Source organism: Pyxicephalus adspersus, chromosome 3 (assembly GCF_032062135.1).
Source record: "Pyxicephalus adspersus chromosome 3, UCB_Pads_2.0, whole genome shotgun sequence".
Lineage (NCBI taxonomy): Eukaryota > Metazoa > Chordata > Amphibia > Anura > Pyxicephalidae > Pyxicephalus > Pyxicephalus adspersus.
The window spans coordinates 113,885,822-113,907,619 of NC_092860.1; the positions used below are offsets into that span (position 1 = coordinate 113,885,822).

Here is a 21,798-nt window from a genome sequence, read left to right on the forward strand (position 1 = left end):
TATTTAAAATGCATTATACACACATACAATTGTGTAACAATTTTGTGTATTGTAAATTTAGTTTTTTTCAAAACAGGAACATTTTTGTTTTAACTTTTAACCTTTGTGTTCATTTATTAGAACCATTTTTCATAGATCATGTGATTCAAACTTTATTAAATATGGAAATGATAATAAATTATTGTATAGTGTATTTTTATCTACTATTGCTGCATTATTCTTTAATATTTCTATTGTTCATTATATCTATGTATAGTCTGCTCCATTATTTATATTTCTCATGATAATCCCATGATACTTATTAAATCTAGAGCAGAAGTTGGGATTTTATTCAGGGAATCCACTGCTGGCTTTATTTAAGTGATCTTTTTGATTGCACATTCAGAATCTTTAATTTCAGTATATCTTCTGTGCATTTTAAAGATGAACTTCTCTAAAACTAGAAAAATCTGTACAAGTTGGTCTGTTTTTGTACATATAGTCACTCTTTTGAAGGGACCTTTCAGGTGCATAGATGTTTAGTAACATCAGTATGTGTTTTGCTAGACAGCAATAGTTTTTTGAGAAATGCAGAGAGCTGAAAATATATTACACACATCAACCACAGCAATCAATAATCCTCAAATATTTCACTGCAGTAAACTGATATTTGTTTAGGTGTATGTAAAACTAAAAAATAAAATACTGTTATTTGCAACTTTGCATTCTCGCATGGTTAACCACCCTCTGTAGGACTGGTAAGATGCAAAATGTTTTATTCTTAAGCTCCTATATGCTAAATTTTTTTTGTGTATCATAATTCCTGTTTGTTCATCACTGAGTATTTCAGACAGCCCTTGGTTTAATATGCTGGGGCACTGATTTCCAATAGGTGTTTTCATGTTCATATAAACAGTGAATAATGCGGTGTTCACCCTTGTAATGTTTTGCAGGTTTTAATTTATCTAGATGCACACTGTGAAGTGGGAATTAATTGGTATGCGCCATTAATAGCCCCCATAGCCAAAGACAGGTAAAGTGTAAATGTTCATTAGAAATAATTGTGTTCACTTGCACTAAACCGGGTGCTTCAATTGCAGATTTAGGTCACGAAGAGATGTAATGAAATGCATTAGCTGTAATTAAATGTAATGTGATGCAGTAAGCCAGTATCAATGGTCAGTGCTATGTGATTGTCACAAGTGATGCTAATTCTGGTTGCTTCAACTTGAAAAAAAGTCATCATTTAGGGCCAGCTTTATCTGTGTCAGCACCGTATGTTCACCTTTTGCAGCATCTGAAATTACCTGGCAGATTTTCTTATTTTAGAAACCCTTCCAAGTCAAAGCATCATGGCAGTGTAGTGCTAGCAAATTACACAGCCAGGCTGACAGTTCTGAGCAAAAGCCTTTTCCACAGAGTTCTGCTCTGTCCTCCAATGTTCAGAGGCCAGTAATCAGGCCATTATCATGGGTCAGGAGCTTTGCCTGGCTTTCAGTGCTATGCATCATTTACTTTTCCTTCTGGAAGGCTTCATTACTTTAAGGGGTTTTCTTGTTATTACCAATATAGCTACAACATTTTCTGCAGCGCTGTACAAAGTGGAGGCTGTAACATCAGCATATAACATTGGAACATACTGAATAAGAAGCCTACGCATACATGCTTACAGCCTAATTATTTTCTCTTCTATAATGGCTTACTATGAAAGAGCTGCTATTGGTGATACAGTTATCACAGTTCTACATAGTGGTCTGTTGATTCACATAGCACCAGTTTATTATGCAGCACTTTAAACGGAACATGCAAGCAACCCTCCTAGCACACATACACAGCAACAACTGCAGAAACTCCTCTATAAGGTTTTACTTTCTAAGAAACAAAAGGTTTAATGTTCACACAGTGACTTTTTTTCTACTACACTTAAAGCAACACACCCTAGTCATGTCCCTTAAAAGCATGTATAGTTGATTTTTCGTGTAGTGCCATTTTTCCCACTGAAGATGGAACTGGTGAAAAGTGCAATAAAAAGACAGAAAGCCAGGTTTTGTTATCAAATACGCTTTAGCATCTGGTTCCTTAAAATGCATCCAAATCCTAAATCACAAAAATAGCCACAAATTCAAGATTCCTCTGGGTGGCTGTCTGACACAAATAAAGACTCGTTAACATTAACATTCACACAGCATCAGCTTGAACATAAAATTGATAAATAGCTGTGAAATATATTAAAATCAACACCTAATAAGCAAAACAGAATGGTCTATAAACTGGAACCAATGCACTTTCATTTTAGCTGTGAATTTTATTCTAGTTTTCATGCGAGATTCGATTACCATTACAATGTTTGCTGCAGGTTTCTCAGAAATGTTTTTTTCACATAGATGTGAGCAGATTCCCTTTGGCTTAGTTTGTGGTGCTTTTTTCATTACTGATGAATAAGCATGCATAGCTGAAATTGGTGTGTGGAAGTCTTATTTCCTCACATAGGTATGACAACTGACTAAATGAAAGACCTTGCACATAGATGCCTTCACTCTGAACTCTTGTTACGCCACATCAACTATGCCGCAATATAGGCTTGTCTGTTAAAGGGACATCTAAAATACAAGTTATCGTAAAATAATTGTTACTAAGATGGGTATGAGCACCTTGATGTTTTTCAAGTTGACAAAATAGTAATGCAGGATGTAAAAGGCTCCTGTGGTGGTCATATTAGTCACAACTTTATTACCACTAACCGATTGGTAGTGATAGATGAACCTTGTAGTATATCCTAAATAAATATATATAATATATGTTTCTCCACACACTGCCTTGCTGTCACTGTAAACCAGAGGCCATTAGCTTTTGCCAGTTCATGAATTACTTTGACATGTAGCAAAGTGGAGTAACGTTTGGTGCAGTGACCCAATCATTAAAAATCTTTTAAAGTGGACCTAAGCTCAAAAAGTGAAGATTTGCTATGTCATAAGGATTATCTGTAAATGCCAATTGTGCCTAAAATGTAGCATGAAAATATGTTTTTTTTTCTGGAATTACTACTGAAAAGGAGCAGCACACTTAGTATGTGAGGGTGCCAAAGCATTTTTGTGACTTGAGACCTGTAGCTGTATATCTGCAGTGTGAGACTTAAAGAAGTACTACCTTTATCTGCTAATCTCAGGTTATTAGGAGTGATTTGATCACATCACTACAGTATTGCTCACTTGTTTTTGTTTTTGCTGGCGGCTCTGACGTGAGGTAGCAATACCCTGCCTGTACCAAGACAGAGACACAGCACCGAATAAGATCACCAAAAGGGCAACCACAGGCAAAGCTGGTGATTGGGTTACTGTAATGAAAAAACATCTTCTTTGCTCTGCTCCAATAAATAACCATAAGCAATATAGAATTACTACAGAATTAATAATTATTATACATTAGTTGTATCATATTACATTGATAAAAATTAACAAATAAAGTGAAAAAATTGTATATTGTCATGAGAAAAGTTTGTTACCCAGTAGCAATTTAAATATATAGTAAGCACCTGCTGAGAGCGACATTAAAGGTAGCTGCAAGACATGTTTTGGGTCCTGAGCTACTGGTCTGTCTATATCTGTGGATATATGTATATCAACCTTTCTCAACCTATTTACCCTAAAGGAACCGTTGAAAAACGATTTAGTTTGAAAAGAACCCCTGCTAAAAACACTTTGTTAGTCAGTGGATAAAACTCCAACCACTCATTAAAAACAGGTAAATAGATGAATGGAATTCTGCTGGCTCTTTCAAGTGATATTGGCCCCAAATATTTGCAAGCACCATCAATTGGGGGTCATTTAGCCAAATCTCAAGGAACCCCTAATGACCTCTAGAGGAACCCTGTGCTTCCAGAGAACACTAGTTGAGAAAGGCTGATGCATATACACACTCATATAGTTACAGAACTCCTGCACAGTTTGCATACCACAGCTTTAAAAGCAATGGTCTCTATTACAGCAAGTTTAGGCCCTTTTTGGAAAGAATGCAGGTACATCTGTGAAGCACTCTGCAACTTCACTTTGCCTTAAAGATCAAAACTTTGAATTGCTTTTAGTAGATATAGTCATTGTTTTACCTTGTTTTGTACTGCCTAATTACAAACCTTCTTTCTTTTTGTTCTGTTTTTTTGTTGTGAATGTTTTATTTTTTTCCTCCTGGAATCCTGGCAGAACTGCTTGTACTGTTCCTCTAATAGATTACATTGATGGCAATGTTTATACCATTGAGCCACAGCAAGGTGGGGATAGCGATGGTTTTGCTCGAGGGGCCTGGGATTGGAGCATGTTATGGAAACGAATTCCATTAGGCGACAGAGAAAAGGCCAAAAGAAAGCATAAAACTGAACCTTATTGGTAAAGAATGTGGATTTATCATTAATTCCATGTTTGTCTAAACATTTTTTTCTGTTTTTTTATCCCCTTGTCCTGTTTTCATTCTTTCTGTTGATATGTGTGTCCTTCGTGTCAACCCCTTCTCCATCCTGCATCACCACAACTGGAATAGAACCGCATGCACTGTACCTCTGATAGATGTCATAGATGGCAACAATTATCATTTAATGCCACAAGGGGGTGGTGATGAAGATGGGTATGCTAGAGGAGCATGGGATTGGAGTATGCTTTGGAAGCGGGTGCCCTTGACCAAAAGAGAAAAGGAATTGAGAAAAACAAAAACTGAGCCATATCGGTAATAACTAAACCACTTACAGGTTTCTTTTCCATATGACCTACTGAAGTACTAATCCTCTCTGAGTCCTTTGCCACAGTCCTGTTTAGCTTGGAACTACTGTAATAAGTGATGGATATATGGGTTTTATTAGCCTGAAATAATATTATCATTGTTTACTTCTGGTGATAACTATTCCATTGTTAGATAAGTTAGGCTGATATCCCCTTAATGAAGCTTGCTGCATAGTACATAGGGGTCTGTCTACATACAAATTCATAGGACAATCATTATTACAATGCATCTTATTTTGAGGTAGACACCTCAATATGCAGCAGCTTAGCTTTATATTTATATATATGTATAAAAGGTAATAACAGATAGCATTTATCACTTCTGTCGATTCATCCACAACCAAAGGAGATCATTTAGATGTTTCTTTAAGCCCCACATTGGTAAAGGCAAAGTGAAGGAACTTTCACTGTTGCTGCATAGTGCAGTCAACCTTTGCGTTGGTATAAATACCATTTAAGTGCTAGTCACCATAGAAGAACACAGTTATTTTAACTGTGGAGTCTTACAGCTCTAATAAAGCCATAAATGATTGTGATTTCTTTTCATAATCTATAATGAATGACATTGGGGTCCATGTATTAGAACAGCATGAAATGCAACAGTTTTCTAGTGCAGCTAAGAAATCATAATGTAAAGCTTAAAGTATGAAATCATACTTTAATACAAATTCTACTACATGAAATTTACTTGGTGTGTACTTTTTCTAGTAAAAGATTTCAAACTAAATGGGACTGAGGTATATTCTATTACTGACAAAGTAGCCTGAAGTAAACTGACCTAGCGCTCATTGCTGCATCTCTTTACCACTCATGGACTGTTAACTTGTGGCTCATTTTCTCTATGTGGATATAACTTGTATTGTTTAGCTGGCATGGGGTAGCTTAACAGTGTTGTACTACTAACATGTGTGACTCACTAATTTGCCTTGAAATATTTCACACTCGCCCCTTTCAGCTTTATTCTTTTTACTAACTCATGTGCCATTATGATACATGTGCCATATAGAACTGTGCATTGTGTATTCCACACTGTACAATGGTGCCTCTGTAATCATTCAGATCTATCACTGATTTTCCTCCGTATATTATATTATTTCCTACCATACTTAATTTTCTCAGTATTGTGTACCAACATGACACCTGACCCTGTTGTTCTTTATCATTTTCACTAACTTCATCTTTTTTTTTTTTTGTAGTGTAAACCCAGCCCTACACTAACTTTTAAATCATTAAGCCAAATGTATGCAGGTTCCATATTAAGACATTTATCTGATGTCTGTGCTCTTCCAACCCAATCAATCTAAATGATAGCACAGCTCACAGAATCCAGAAAAAAATATATTGTAGCTATGTACCAATTCATATTACAAATCAATAGAAGCCAACCTGGTGCCCTTTTACTAATTGCTATTGACTCCCACTGCAGCCATTGAATGGAAGGCAGGAATTCTGTCACAGCATAAGCGTGTACCTTCAAGTCAATAGTCTTAAAAGTGGAAATAAACCCAAAACTAACCCAATCACAATTACCTACAATCCTATAATGTATGTGTGAGATCGGCAATTTTTTTTCCCTATTAATGAAAAGGCTCCTTCTGTGCATGCCCAAGATACTCCGGCATGCGCAGAAGGAGCAGCCAACAGCCTCCTGGGATGCGTGATGTAGGAATCCTGGCAGGCTCTGTGCTCTCATTCATTCTTGATCACCTAGGTGTTGCACTTAAAAAAAAAAACACAAACAAACAGAATTTTACTTTAAATAAAAGGGTTGGCTACACTTTTATGTAAAGTGAAAATTCTGAGTTTAGGTACACATTTAAGTATTCAGTTGTCCTAAAGAGTACTTGCTATAATAAATGTTTGGATTTCCTCAGACATAGAATTTAGTACAAAACAGCAGCACAGGTAAATGGGCTTGCATGTGTTTGTGGCTGCAGTTTTTTCTTCAGAGTAGAAACAGCAACCACATGACCAAAAGCTTGTTGCTTTCTGGAACCACGCAGCGGTCTACCACAGAGGTGTCCACAAAACATTTCCTAACTGCTCCGATTCACTTTCATGTGAGCAGTTGAGCCTGTAGCAGGTCTAAAATGCCCCTTACTTGTTTAATCTAAAGTGTTTTCTCCAAGGCTATCATCCCTAGTTGCCACACTAATTAGTGAGTTACTGTCACTGAACCTGATTTGGTAACTGTTTCTTGTTAGGGTGATTACATGTGAGTAAAGCTTGCACTGGTCAACATGTGCACAACCAGTGTAAATGATCACAAATGACCCTTATGGACCCTCCAAACCCAGCACTTTTACATTTTAATAACTGGACTACCAGATGTCTTTTATTTCTCTCATCTACCGCAACCCTTTCTACAACAATCTTACAAAAGTAGTTGGATGCTTTCACATGTGTATGGACAACACACATCTTAAGCAGTGTAGTAGAATAGACCTGTCAGGGAGAGCAGCCTGTACACCATAATGAACCTTTTACCTAACAGTGTCATTTATTGTTGCTTTTCATTATGAGATGCCTCAGGGCAAGATAAGGAAGTGTTACAGTTTGGATAATCCCAGAAGTACATACAGCACACATTCAGTGATTCATAGCTGCACAGAGGAATATGTGAGCAATTAGGGATTCAGGGTGTCATTTGGGCTCACAGAAGCCTTTAAACCAATAAAAGTAGGTTTAGATACTAGGTGCCTACTATAAAATCCAGATTCTAGGTGCCCCTTTGGGTAACCAGAGACTTTATAGAAAGCATTACATTGAACTGCCTAGCTGCTTAATGGAGTGAACATCACCAAGTTTTCTGTTTAATTAACATTTCTAAAGTGGAATGACAGTGAAAAGCTTAACTTTACATAGCAAGAAAATCAAAGGCAATAGGCTTCAGTAGATACTATTATTTCTGCTATCTAAAATGACACAAGTGACAGAAAATCCTTTTGAATACCATGTCTGCTTCTAGCATTTCAGTATCTGAAACAATTTTCCTAGTCTGTGTCTTAGAATATGGCCTACTTGCTTTAAAGGAGAATCATTCAGTCAGACAAATGAGTCTTTTAAATGCACATCATGGTTTGGTTTTTTTTGTGCTTGGTATTCATGTTATTTTCCACTGCTCAGTCAAACCAAACCTTTGCCACATAATATTTCTAAATCATTTGCATGTCTTTCTGTACCAGTTGCATTATAAAAACTACTGTCACTTATATTTGTAGGTCATTGCTGGAAACCAACTTCCCATTATCATATTTAGCTCTGTGTGTGTTTTCTGTGAGCATATAATTTCACTCTTAAAGCAATTTAAAGAGAACCAGTGAGGAATTTGCATTTTGTACAAATATCAACCATTGCTGGTAATACCCAACTGCATTTTAGATCTGCTGAATATAGTTCAGTTTAAAACAGAAGCTGTGCATTGTCTCACAGATCATTTTTTTAAGACAGCAGCCTCAGAATGAGTAAGGCCATGTTTCCACTTGTTCACTGCACTTTGCTTAGTACGGGATACGCAAAGACATTGGACATTGCATAGAGAGTAATGTCTAATGTTATTATTTGTGTTGCAGTGCATTTTTACAACATTCGTGCATGCATTTCTGTCTCTTTTTGTATGCTGCCCCATTCATTATAATAAATGGGGTCAGCATCACAACGGACAGCCACCCAGGTGCTCTGCATTGCCTGTGTTGTGGTATAATGCACAACAGCTGCATTTTCTTGTAGTGGGAACAAGGCCTAAAAAAGCTTTTTCGCTACCAGCATGCTTCAGAGAAGAGCTTATGCTTTTTGTGTAAAAGCAGTGTTCTCCGTGCAGTGGTCCAGCATGCCTCCTGCCACGTCAACTCTGCTATCACATGCATACCTACTGCTGTTTGGAGAACTTTAGCTTTGACTAAGCAAGAGGTATATTTGACATTTGAGGGGAGGCAACTGCTTTCACACAGAGCACAAGGGTCCTGTTCTGCAGCATTCTGGCAGACCTCCCATTTTACCATTTAGGTCAGGTCTGGGACCACAAAAATAAGTTCAGATGACCAAGCAGAAGGAGATGGAGGAACATTTTTCCCTGATCTCATTTGCAATTGGTTTGTTGAGTTGCCGCGCTCTGAGCACTTTTGGATTTAGATATTTTAGATCCAGACGGCTCAGTGTCAGGCCATAAGGCCTCTATTGAGGTTGACCTGATAAACAACAAACACTGTCTGGGCTACAATTGAAAACAAATATCAGTAAACAAAGCTTTTGGCAGCATCTGTTATCAGCACACAAAGACAAAACAGCAATACAAAAGTTTGTTACAAATACAGTTGTAACAAGTATTTGTAAAAAAAAAAACAATACATACACACCAAGAACACACATTTATAGCTTTTCAAGTCTGGGGATTTATTATTGGCAGTGATGACTGGTCCTAGAATCTGTTTGAATTGAATCTTCATTAAATGTTTCCCTGGACATTATATACATTTGCGATATAAAACAACAAGCTATGTTGATAAATGTGTGCCATACAGTGTGAACCTACCTCCTCTCTTCCTCCACAACACACAATTAGGTTTTCTTTATTAGATTATTTTATCTTTTATATTTCATTTCCATCTTTCTGCTACACTTTGATAAGAATCCTTTGCTGTCTATGCTTGCATGTGTCCTTGTTTATCATATTGTCCGGATCATACAAGTTTTCCTGATATTATTCACTTTTTTTTTGTACTGTGCCAATACTGACAAACCATTTCACTGCAATCATTTTGTAGGTCCCCTGCCATGGCTGGAGGATTATTTGCCATTGAGAGAGAATACTTCTTTGAGCTGGGTCTGTATGATCCAGGTCTCCAGATCTGGGGTGGAGAGAATTTTGAAATTTCCTACAAGGTAATGTAGATCAGGAGCACTCACTCCTTTGTCACACTTGTTATTGCAATCTTCTCCTAGGCATATTTAGTAAGACTATTATTATTACATGCAGTATTTATATAGCACCATCATATTACGCAGTGCTGTACAAAGTTTATAGTCATGCCACTAGCTGTTCCTCAGAGAAGCTCACAATCTATTGTCCCTACCTCAGTCATATGTCTTTAATACTGGCATTATTAGAGAGTAGACACCCATAGGAACAAATACTTTGATTTACTGTAGTCATATAACATTATTATCATGTAATGAAATCCTCTTGTTATAATTTACTGTGCAAAAAATACTTGGGGTTTGCATTGCATAACAAAATCCTTGAAACACAAGGTCACTATTATTATTGTTATTATTATTATTATTATTATTATTATTATTAATAATAAACAGCGCCATGTTAAGTAGCTGTGTACATTAAATAAGGGTTGCAAACGACAGACAGATACAGGAAGAGACGACCCTGTCCCGAAGAGCTTACAATCTAGGAGGTGGTGGAAGTAACACACAATAAATGCTGAATCAAAATATCTACTGAACAATGATCAGGCATGCTCATTCATATTTCTATTGACTAGGGCAGAGCAGTGGGCAGTGAGACAAAAAAGGCAGGAGATGTTCTCTATTTTTTTACATCATACAGCTTGGAAATAGTAGCTTTGGCAGATGAGAATTATAGTATTTTTGTAAACGTCTTGGGTTAACAAGTGATTTTATTAATTGGATAAAATATCAAATAGATGAGAAGATGAAAAGGGCCTATTTGTAGTATTAAGTGGCTATTTCTATCCACTGGACAGTACAAGGCCATAGTGTGGAGTGGCATCCTGTAAAGTTGTCTCTGCAGAGTTTTTGGCTGATGTACAAGCCCTAAGTCTAAGAAATATCACTTAAGCAATGTAATAACAAATGATACATTTTACACAATAGTATACATGTTAGGGAGTGTTCACATTAGGTACACTCTACCTGAAAAGCGACTGTCCCAGTCAAAATTCAGCCTTCCCTACTCCATGTCTAAAGCTGCGTACACACTTCCAATTTTTATCGTTGGAAATGAACGACGAACGATCGATTTGGCAAAAATCGTTTGTAAAAAAAGTAACCGTTGAACGAGGATAGTCGTTGGAAATGAACGACCGGACCGGCGGATCGGATTGGACGACGATCGTTGACCATCTATCGTGTGTACGGTCGTTCATTGATCGTCCATGGTCTGAGCATGCGCGGTGAACGAACGTTCGCTCACTTCCTGTGGTGCACGTCACTTCCTGTATCGTTCAAACGATCGCATCTATCGTGTGTACAATATCTGCGAACGATCGTGTCGTTATCTGTAGGTACAGGATCGGTGCCATACGATCGTTCGCAGATATCGTGCAGGGTCGTTCGTTTACCAACGATAATAATTGGAAGTGTGTACGTAGCTTAATAGTGTACGTGATTGAAAAGCACACTGAGTGAACCATTACCAAGCAAAACAATGCCTCCCCGTTCTCACCCCTTACTGGTCAACAATATACTATAAAATAGATTTATATTGCATTTTAACTCCTGTTTTTTCCAGTTGTATAAAAACATTAGATTTTTTTTTTCAAAGAGCCCTTGAGGTTGCATTAGTCATTCTGTGAAATAGCACTCCAGACAGTCACAGGGGGCTGGTGAGTTGGGAGGTATCAGCAGAAGTATGCAAGGAACTCAGTTTGGCTGGGGGAAGGGGCACACAGTGATAACCGCATGCTTCCCCTCTACTGGTATAGCTAGTCCGCTATTGCAGCTCTAATCTCTTCTAAGCACACAGTTTAACAGGGCTGTGCTGTTATCTGACACCAAGCAGAGCCAGAGAAGAGAGAGGAATAGAGCAGAAAGCTGGTCTGCTGAAAAGAAAGAGCAGGACAAATCTCTCCCAGCACCTAAATCATGCAGCTCACTAAAACTACTTGGTGCTTTTGTCTTTCTGTCTTCTTTAATTCACATGGCAGCTGGGAATGGCTCTGCCTATGTGTTCACAGCCTGAGCAACTGATATCGTGTACCACAAACACATGGCAAACACATTGCTGGGAATACTCCTGGCATATAGCGAAACCCAGCTAACTCTCCCTAAATAAGTACAGCTCTGACAGTGAGAATTCCAGGCCATATACATGTACGAGTTTATATTAAAATCTCAATGTCCATACTCTTTACTATTCACCTTAAATAAGTACAGCCCCGACAGGGAGAATTCTAGGCCATATACATGTACAAGTTTATATTAAAATCTCATTGTCTATACACTTTACTATTCTCCCTAAATAAGTACAGCTCTGACAGGGAGAATTACAGGCCATATGTATGTAAAATTGTATAAACCTCAACGCCTATACACTTTACCAACAAAAATATATTCAATTACCATCTGTATTTTGGCCAAGACACCAGCAGTGCTGATATCCCTTCACAGCTGGAATTGGCATATATGAGCTGATATGGTGTTTTTTGGCATCAGAAGTTTGCACATGGTCATTTTAGGTGCAATAAATTGGCTGCAAATATTGACCTCCTTCTGAAAATATTAGTTATCTGACGGTCTCTGGCTTAAGAACTTTTCCTTACCTTGAATCAGAAACCCCTAACATCATTTTGTCATTTCTGTGTCTAAGACAAGGCAAAGTATTAGAATGCTAACAATGCTTCATATTTTTTAAGACGTTCTAGTCAACATTATGGGCTTATATATTCTCTCAAAACCTTTTTTTCTTTTAACCTAACCCCTAAACTTAACCCCTACACAGAACCTAACCTATCCCTCAACCCATCACTGAAGTTTATATCCAAAATCTTAGAACTAGAAGAAAATTTCAGCTAATCCACTGTACTCAACACCTTAAACTTTACAGGACGGGACAAGATGGTGTCGCCAGTACTACTGACATCTAGGAAGTGGGAGGCAAGCACTGTGTGCCACGTCAGTATATGAGAGCCTGGTGTATCTTGTGGAGTGGCTAAGGACCTAGAATAACATACTACATGTTAGGACCGCAATGTGTTATAGCTGCCATTACTTACTTAACTTGGAAAAGTGGTTCTCTTATTGTATGTATATTTAGTATCCTCCTAATCACTGACACTGAACATAGATTCTATTTTCTGACTTGAGAATCCAAAGTATTGAAGTGAGTGGATGAACTTGTCTACCTGGCAGCTAACATATTTAGAAGGAGAAGTCAGTAAAGGTACCCGAAATATGTTTTTACAGTACACAGTCGTAGATTGCTGCTTTATAATCTGCCATAGACATTAGAGTGCAGTTGGATATTATTGTTATTATTACTACACAGTATTTATATAGCAACATACTACTACATACATATACCAACATAATGTGCAGTGCTTTACAAAATCCAAAGTCATGTCACTAGCTGTCTCTTAAAGGGGCTGACCCTGTAATTTCCGTACCATAGTGATATGTCATTATCACAGTCTAAGGTCAATTTTGGGAAGGAACCAATTAACCTAACTGCATGTTTTTGGAATGTGGGAGTAAACCAGAGTACCCAAAGGAAACCCACCCAAACGGGGAGAACCTGCAAACTCCATGCAGATAGTGTTCTGGCCGAGAATCAAACCTGGGACCTAGCACTGCAAAGGCCAGTGTGCTGACCCCTAAGCCACCATGCTGTGACTTAGGGGTCAGTGGAATATGTGCAATATGCTATAGGCACCTCTAGTAAAGAATTATTTGAGGAAGGGGTGAAATGGTAGCAATCTGAAAGAGCATTTGCAAAAAGCCTGATCTCTTCTATAAACATTAGGAATGGTATGATCTGTTTTTGATCAGGTTAGAGAGCGTATTATCTAATGTCTATGTCACCTTTTGTTGCCTATGTTTATGTAGCCAACCTCACTGTGAATTGGTGACAAATCTCAAGCTGTGAAGGGGACAATGTGTACTAACTATGCAAGTGAGGTTTCCATTTGTGTTAGCAGTATTGTCCTTCATTATGTTTTCCCACTAGGAATTTGAGTTCCAATCACTGATAAGGAGAATAGTCAGCCTGGTTTTAAAGCGCAATTAATTATTTGCATTTATGTTGGTTAAACTAAATGAAAACAATCTAGAAACTGACAATTAACAAGAGCAGCCTTTCCTGTGTGCAAATAACCACAAGCTGTTCCATTGTCTGTTCTCTATCAGCACATTAAAAGTGTGAGGAGATCTGACATAGAAGTGTTTCAGTTTATTCTAATGAGGGTGAAAATCAGTTTTTGTAATCCACACCTTCACTGTATGATCAATGAAGACCCCTGTATAGGAGTGAATACCTGCCTGTAGGATATTATATATATATATATATATATATATATTTTTGTAATCTATTTTTCTGTTCTAAAAAAAAAAACTTTCACCTAATTATTGATATACAACGGTGCCTAATATATATATATATATATATATACACATATATATGTTGGCACTATATAAATCCTGTTTATTATTATTAATAATAATATACCTATATATTTGCCTCTAAAGCTGGCATTTATGGAGCAAACCAATGCTACCAGACTCGGAGAATTTCATTGTACATATACATAGCCCAATAAGAACTGGCTTTATTTTTGACACTTCTGATGAACTTCCAAAACTTTTATGGGACAAATGAAAACCACGTCAAGATGGTGTAATTACGCAGGTGACTTTTCCACCCTGTTTGCTCATTGTCCAATTTGAGAGCACCTGGCCAGTGAAGTCAAGGGTATCTCATACACATAATAGTTGTGGGTAGAAAAGACCTAAATTAACTCCCATATTTTCATAGTGTATTAATGAACGACTGATTGGGAACAACCACTGCTATGGAGGAGACACAGTAGGGTGCCGCTTGCTAATCCCCCCTCCTCCCCTCTCCATAGAACTGAATGGCATTGTGTGTACAGCACTCGATCATTGATGTCACTGGAAATGATAAAAGAAAAACCTTCTTTTGAAGGTTCAATCATCTGACGTCTTTCTGACATCAGTACAGGGCTTTAGCTTTTTAATGAAAGATCCATACTGTAACCCCCCCCCAAAAAAAAAGACCCTATAAAAAAACATGCACAAATTGGGTCCATGTATGATTGTCAGATATAATGGACTGAGGGAAAGATGCAGGTTCACAAATGCAATGCTTCATGTAATCAGTGGCAATGCTGATAAGATGTAGTATATGATCTGTTTTGTATCTTGTCCCGTACTGAACAAAACATATATTTTTCTTCTAGCTCTGGCAGTGCGGAGGAAAGTTGTTGTTTACACCTTGTTCACGCGTGGGACACATTTATCGCTTACAGGGGTGGCAAGGAAACCCTCCCCCTGTCTATGTGGGATCATCACCAACACTAAAGGTTAGTTCTTTATTGAGTTTGTTCCTAACCACTTTGTGTTACAAATCTTTTTATGTGGTATACAACATGAGACTACAGTAGTTAGGTTTTGGTCTGGCTTACCATAGATATACCCAGTGCTAAGGTCAGGGATTACTAAACACGGTGGTGTGAAAAATGGGTTCATACTGCTTTTCTTTTATGAAATCAACAAGATATACGAATTTAATGTCACAAAACAGTAAACTGAGGAAAAATCTATCATTTTAATGCATTTAAATGAATACAAAAATAAACATTTCTGCTGTGTTCGGACAATGCTAGACATTAAGCTATAACCTCAGGTGTTTAAAGTGGGCTTGCAAGGTCTGCTTTTATTTGTAGCTCCTCGCCCTTATTATAAAATGCTGAGGTAAACAAAGATAAATAAATAAAACATTAAAAGAAAAAGAAAAGTATATTCCCCATACACCCTGGCTTTCAGCTTTTTTCTGTAGATGTCAATGATGGCAATGCTCCTTCCCCAAGGATCCTATGAGAAGTCACACTGACACTGTGATGGAGTGACTTCTTGTAAGGTTTTGGTACCTCTGCTTTCCCAGGATAGCAGGAGAAGGTCCAGAGACCCCAGAGCTCTCGTCTAGAAGCTCACTGAAAGCTGGGTTATAAAGTGAGTAATAATTTGATTTTACTTAGCATTTCTTATGGGGGAGGTAGGGGTTACTATAGACATACCTTGCATTTTAAAGCACATACTTTAAAATCAATTTGGGTACCTGCTTTTTACTCCAAACTAATAGAATTGGCAAAAATCTTACTACTTTAAACATACAGAAAACCTATTATGTCTGGCATTTCATAAACTAATGTATGAATTCTCATTTATCAAAGATCTGTGCATGTTCTTCATCACCCCCTGATGTGGGTTTGTGTTCCGATGTTTACTGGATTGTGCAGCTTCTACTTTGTTTGTTTAGTAAAGTTGAAATAGTTCTCAGAGGTATGACAGGTTGTGGCAGGATAATTGAGCATCCCTTTTAATCCACATTCATTTCCTATAAAAGCCTCAGCCTGAGACAGTTATCCTGCCATAACTTGTCGTTCCAGTGAGAATATAACACAGGTAATTGTGCTTGATGCTTGCTTATACTGGCTGAGCTGCATGCTTCATATATTTGAAAAAAATTCAAACCTCTTACATTCTTCCCAAACTTCTTTCCTCTTAAAGTCAGACTTTTTTTTCTCTTGATATAACAAATTCTATGTCAGAGAGATATGCTGCTCTTAACAAGCTTTGTTCACACTATTTAAACAGAACAGGTTTACTACTTTGTCATTTATAGTAACAGCAGCAGTTTTGTGGATGAACTCAGCAACCAGCCTATTTTGTGTATTCAGAAATGACTATTACATTATGGTATGGGTTGTAAAGAACCTTGTCTGTAAAACCAGGCAGCATTTTTGTATGTTCAGTCTAGAAACTTGGTTGGGTTTAGGCTTTGGAGTATAAAGGCAAAATCTTCTCTTTTTAGTTTTAGAGTGGGTGAGTTAAACTCTGTTGCTTTTTTATAGTTGTGTGTGGGTCCCCATGGATCTCACACTGTTCTCATTGAGAAGATCCCCGGCACTAGAGGTTAAATGGGGACAAGTCTCCCCATTCAAAACCTCTAGTGCTCTCTGATTGGCTTAGGAAAGCTTTCCTCAGCCAATCAGGGAGCACTATCCCTATTCCTGGATAGAGTTTCTCCATCCAGGAACACAGGACTCCTGTGTTCTTGGATAGAGAAACTCTATCCAAAAACACATACAACTAATAAAGGGCTGCAAGAGCAATCAGGTGAGGCGGAGCTATCAGCTCCGCTCCCCTGATTGCTCTTGCAGTTCTTCACAGTCCCTAAAAATAACCCGAATGTTCCCACCATTGACTTTAATGGTGTTCGAATTCGGCATTCGATCACCCGAACAATATCCCACTATTCGATCGAATAGCTGTCGAATCGAATAGTGAGATATTCGACCAACACTAGAACAGAAGACAGGTAGGAGACCCCACCAGAAAGGTGAAAAGAATGTCGTATCAATAGCAGGGAAATGGATTTTAAGTGGCTTATTTACTTACTTATAAATATCATACTTTAAAATGTGGGTATACCAAATAATGATGTTGCTGCATCAGTCATGCCTGGTTAGCTGTCCGGCAGTGTTTTAAACACACGGCTAGAGTTATAATATAGTATGGCCACAAAGACTTACCCCCCCCCCCCGCTTCCTTTCTCCCATTTCCCAATAGGAGAACACTATTATAAAAGCTTAGCTGTCAGTCAGTATAGCCAAACTAATATCTAATACTGCATCAAGGAAAAGGGACATCAATTTAAATGCAAACTGTTTTCATTGTAATGACCTCAGCAGCACCAATTATAATATCAGAGTAATAAACAAAAAAAGTTATTGGTGAAAGCTGCTCTAGTTTCAGAATTTGTTGTATTTAATTTTAATATTAATTAGTTTCTTGCAGTGTCTTAAAACCAAACTAAACCTAAAGTTGAATAAGGCAAAATGTAAGAACAATCAGGTTGGTAAATTAATACAAACGTCATATGCAAGCACAATACCAAACAAAATACCTGTTCAATACCTGTGCTAAATGTTCTCATACACTGCACCACATCTATTTTCCTTTCTGAATTTCGGGATTAAACTGGTGGGAGCATCAATAAAATGTCACTGACACCCAAAGTAGGAAAAACAATATAATATGAGAATACATTTTAAAGGATACCTGCAATGAGATAGAAACCATATGAAGGAAACTATAGTTCACAAGATGTTAATGATGAGCAATCTGTGAATCTGTTAGAGGAAAATAAAAAGCAAAATAGGTCTTAGATTTATATGATTAGGTGCACAGGTACAGGCAATCTCAGCTACATCAGTGACACAAGAGCTACTTTCAATAGCTGCATTCACAGAAAATGGAGATTTTGAGTGCAGCCCAATGATATATTAGGCCCTGTGTAACTTGGATAAGGCAAATGACCTTATCTGTGTTGAAAGGCTAAATTTCTTCTTGGGGTATAAGTGTAGAATGGTACATAACTAGATCAATTCAGTTTTCTAGTCCTTTGCTGTCCTTGTATGTGGTACAGATTGCTGAGAAATAATCTAAATAATGTCTGTTCTATTACAGAACTATGTCAGAGTTGTGGAAGTCTGGTGGGACGAATACAGGGACTACTTCTATGCCAGTCGTCCAGAAACAAAAGCCCTGCCCTTTGGAGACATCACCGAACTGAGGAAGTTCAGAGAGGACCATAACTGTAAAAGTTTCAAATGGTTTATGGAAGAAATAGCATATGACATCCCTGAGCACTATCCTCTACCACCGAAAAATGTAGAATGGGGAGAGGTGAGTCCAGATTTATTGGGTGGTTCTTACTGCGGTATCCAGCAATAGTACCAAACATTCCCACTCTGCACACATCAATATGAAAGCATCAGCAGCCTCCACCTGCTGTTCTGTGTATGAAAAAGCTTCTAATGATTCATTTTCATAGCTGGATATCTTACATGTTGAGATAATAAATGTAGAGACCACCCCCAGCCCTTTTCAATTGTAAAAACATACCCAGACTTTATTCCTTGGGCCAAGATGGTATTCACACTCAAAATATATTCTGATTTAGGAAATCAGACCATTTTATTACAATCATATCTTTAGACTTCCCAAATAAAAGTCATGTAAAGATTGTCCTGCATATTTTATGGATCTCAAAAATCTATGTCATATCTTGATTGGACAAGTTAGCTGAAGGTTGTTTTTTTTTTAATTGAAATGCTGCTCTTCTTTTTGAACTTATATACCTAGCATTGCTATCTTAGAAGAACAGGCTGTCCTGGGTGAAGAGTGTTTGGTCTAAATCAAGGAGACAGGTTTTTGTTAGTAAGCTTTCCCTAATTGACAGTAGTGTATTATGGTAAATATGTTCTTATAACACTTTTGTGAAGAGAAAAACTTTTCCAGAAGAGATTCAGAACAGAAGATCTATATAAAGTCATAATGCGGGCAACAATAGCGCTCCAATGCAGAGCTGGCTTCCTTCCAAACAACTACCAACTATCTTTACCCTTTGCCTATGATGTTAGGTAAGGTGAAACAGAAAACTACACAGCAGGGTCACATAAAAGTTTCTCTGGAGGTGTGGGAACTTTTTTATAAATAATTGTGAATAAGATTTACATGTTTTAGGTGTAATTGTCCTTAAAAGCTTAAAAGAGCTGAAACCTTAAGAATCCATCTACCCCCCAATTGTACAAGGCAAATTCTAATTAAAGTTTAGATTTTGCAAATACAACAGTGTATAGAAGAAAAGTGGTTGATAGAATTTCTGCTTTATAAATAAAATGTGATTGCACACTGCATTCCCTCCCATCTGAGAATTCTTTCAGTGGGAAGGTCAATCAGATGTGATCATGTGACACTAAAAGTAGGGAAGACAATAAAAGCCAGACTATATTTCCCAGTATCCCTGCATTACAGTGGAAACAATGTGGTAGTCACGGGAAGTAGGTGGAATTTTGGGGTTTTCAGTAAAGGGTACAGTTATTTGTTACAGCTTTTAGGTACCTTATAGACCATTTTGATTTTCCAACTTTGTGTTAATAATTTGCAGTTTTCAATAAAAGCTCACAGACCCCTACCCCCTTCCAACTCCTACCAAATAAATAAAAAAAAACAAACAAGGGTTTTGGTTGGGGTTGGCCTTTAAAGGCAGCAGGCACTTTACACATTCATTTGCCACATGTAGAAGTGATGAATAAACATTCCCGTTACATAGAAGGCACTATCCTTGCTCAATGTATTTGATGGTTTTCAGCAAACCACTCTGTGACATGCTTTTAGTCTTTTCCATTATTCTTGCTACAGACCTTTCTAGCTCTGACCTCTAGTGGAACATTTCTGCTGCAAACTGTCTATATCGTGTTCCAGATGTTCTTTCTAAAGTATTCTAGCCATCAGCTATACATGTTCTACCAAATGGATATTGACAGGGTATGCCGCGATATATCATTGTAAAATAGATAATAGACAAATCCGAGGCCCATTGATCTTTATCTGAAGCAGACTTAAAGTCCAGCATTGTAGTATAATAACATCATAATGTAGTATTCTCCTAATCAATATATTCCTGTACTGCTACTGTGTATACCTACAACACACATTTCATACATTGGACCTGATTTATTAAACATGGGATATATATATATATATATATATATATATATAAATATAATAAACGTATGTATATATTTTCTTAGATACGAGGTTTGGATACTAGTTACTGCATAGATAGTATGGGTCACACCAATGGAGGAAATGTGGAAATCGGAGCCTGCCACAGAATGGGTGGAAACCAGGTGAGTTCACTTTTATTTTAAAAGGTTATATCTGCCGAAGGCAATCACTGTATCCACAATATTTCTTGAAACAGTAAATTACAGTTGGTTATTAGTTCTACATGTATTTTAAGTATTCATAGAAAAAAAACTTTGACAGATAAACTGGCATATATAAACACATATAAGGAGTGTCTTGTTACTATGAGGTATATACAATCCATGGGGCATATTCAAAGAACAGAAAGGTAACTGGGATGCTTTCAGATAGCTTGGTTGTGACAGCAGTAAACAAAACAAGGACTTATTACTAATGAGCTGGAGAATTGATGAGACTGGGATTACTAATAAGCTGGAGAATTGATGAGACTGGGATTACTAATAAGCTGGAGAATTGATGAGACTGGGATTACTAATAAGCTGGAGAATTGATGAGACTGGGTTTATCAATATTGATGAATAATTTACAACCCACCAGTTGATCTAGTGGGCACGCTAGACAGTGCGGGGTTCTATGGGCCAACCAGGGTCCCAGTGTCCCAAGTGGGCTGAGCTCTATGTTGAACTTTAATGTTTTCCTGCATTTTTTTCTCTTACATATAATATGATTAAATATAATGGCATATAAATCTTTAAAGCACTTTTTAGCAATTTGTGGTTCAGTGACATGTTTATTAATTTCTGTTAATAAGCCAATGATTTTATTTCACCAGCTTTTCCGAATTAATGAAGCAAATCAATTGATGCAGTATGATCAATGTCTTACTAAAGGTCAGGATGGAACAAAAGTCATGATTACGCACTGTAATTTAAATGAATACAAAGAGTGGCAATACTTCAAGGTATGTCCAAAAGTGTTCTTTACAAGTTTTCATATTATTTCAGTATAGTCTTTGGATCACAATTCACACCAGTGTATATTAAGCTTTAAGCATTAACAGCAATAAAATCTCATAAACCTCATAAAATGACTTCAATACACCTCTTTCTGTGGAACAAAAACAATTAGGACTAATTCTCACTTTAGTAATCTGTCGTGGGGCATTAATGTGCTATTCTGCTTGCGTTAAAGTGGTTTGTGTTAAGGCAGCCTATTGGTCCATGAAGGTACCACAAAGGATTAAAAAAGTCTCCCGTACTTAAATGCATTGATCTGAAACAAGTGTACAGGAGTTCTGTTAGTGTTTGTGTGGGGACAGTGATTTGCAGTGACAGCCAGGCACCCAGCTATTTCAGAAGGGGCTCAGCAATGGAACTTTGTAGTTTATTATTTTTCTTTTAAGCAAACAACTAGATCTTCCAAAAAAATTTGTTAGGTTTTGGAAAAGTTAGTTAGTTAGTATTGTTTTTCCCATTCAGGGCTAAGTCCCAGGTTCTTTAGTACAAAG

The 21,798-nt window shown here is 37.3% G+C and overlaps 1 protein-coding gene across 2 annotated transcripts in view; it reads left to right on the plus strand.

Moving 5' to 3' along the window:
* Window positions 1-21,798, plus strand: part of GALNT7 (polypeptide N-acetylgalactosaminyltransferase 7) — a 96,575-nt gene that overhangs the window by 69,673 nt on the left and 5,104 nt on the right. Inside the window, exons 5-11 of one of the 2 annotated variants that reach the window (XM_072406054.1) lie at window positions 933-1,012; window positions 4,176-4,358; window positions 9,509-9,626; window positions 14,912-15,034; window positions 18,204-18,422; window positions 20,333-20,431; window positions 21,124-21,252. In XM_072406054.1, coding sequence (XP_072262155.1) covers window positions 933-1,012; window positions 4,176-4,358; window positions 9,509-9,626; window positions 14,912-15,034; window positions 18,204-18,422; window positions 20,333-20,431; window positions 21,124-21,252 — 951 coding nt within the window. Of the gene's footprint in view, window positions 1-932; window positions 1,013-4,175; window positions 4,359-4,509; window positions 4,693-9,508; window positions 9,627-14,911; window positions 15,035-18,203; window positions 18,423-20,332; window positions 20,432-21,123; window positions 21,253-21,798 lie in introns of both variants that reach the window. The other variant, XM_072406053.1, reaches the window with a different exon arrangement.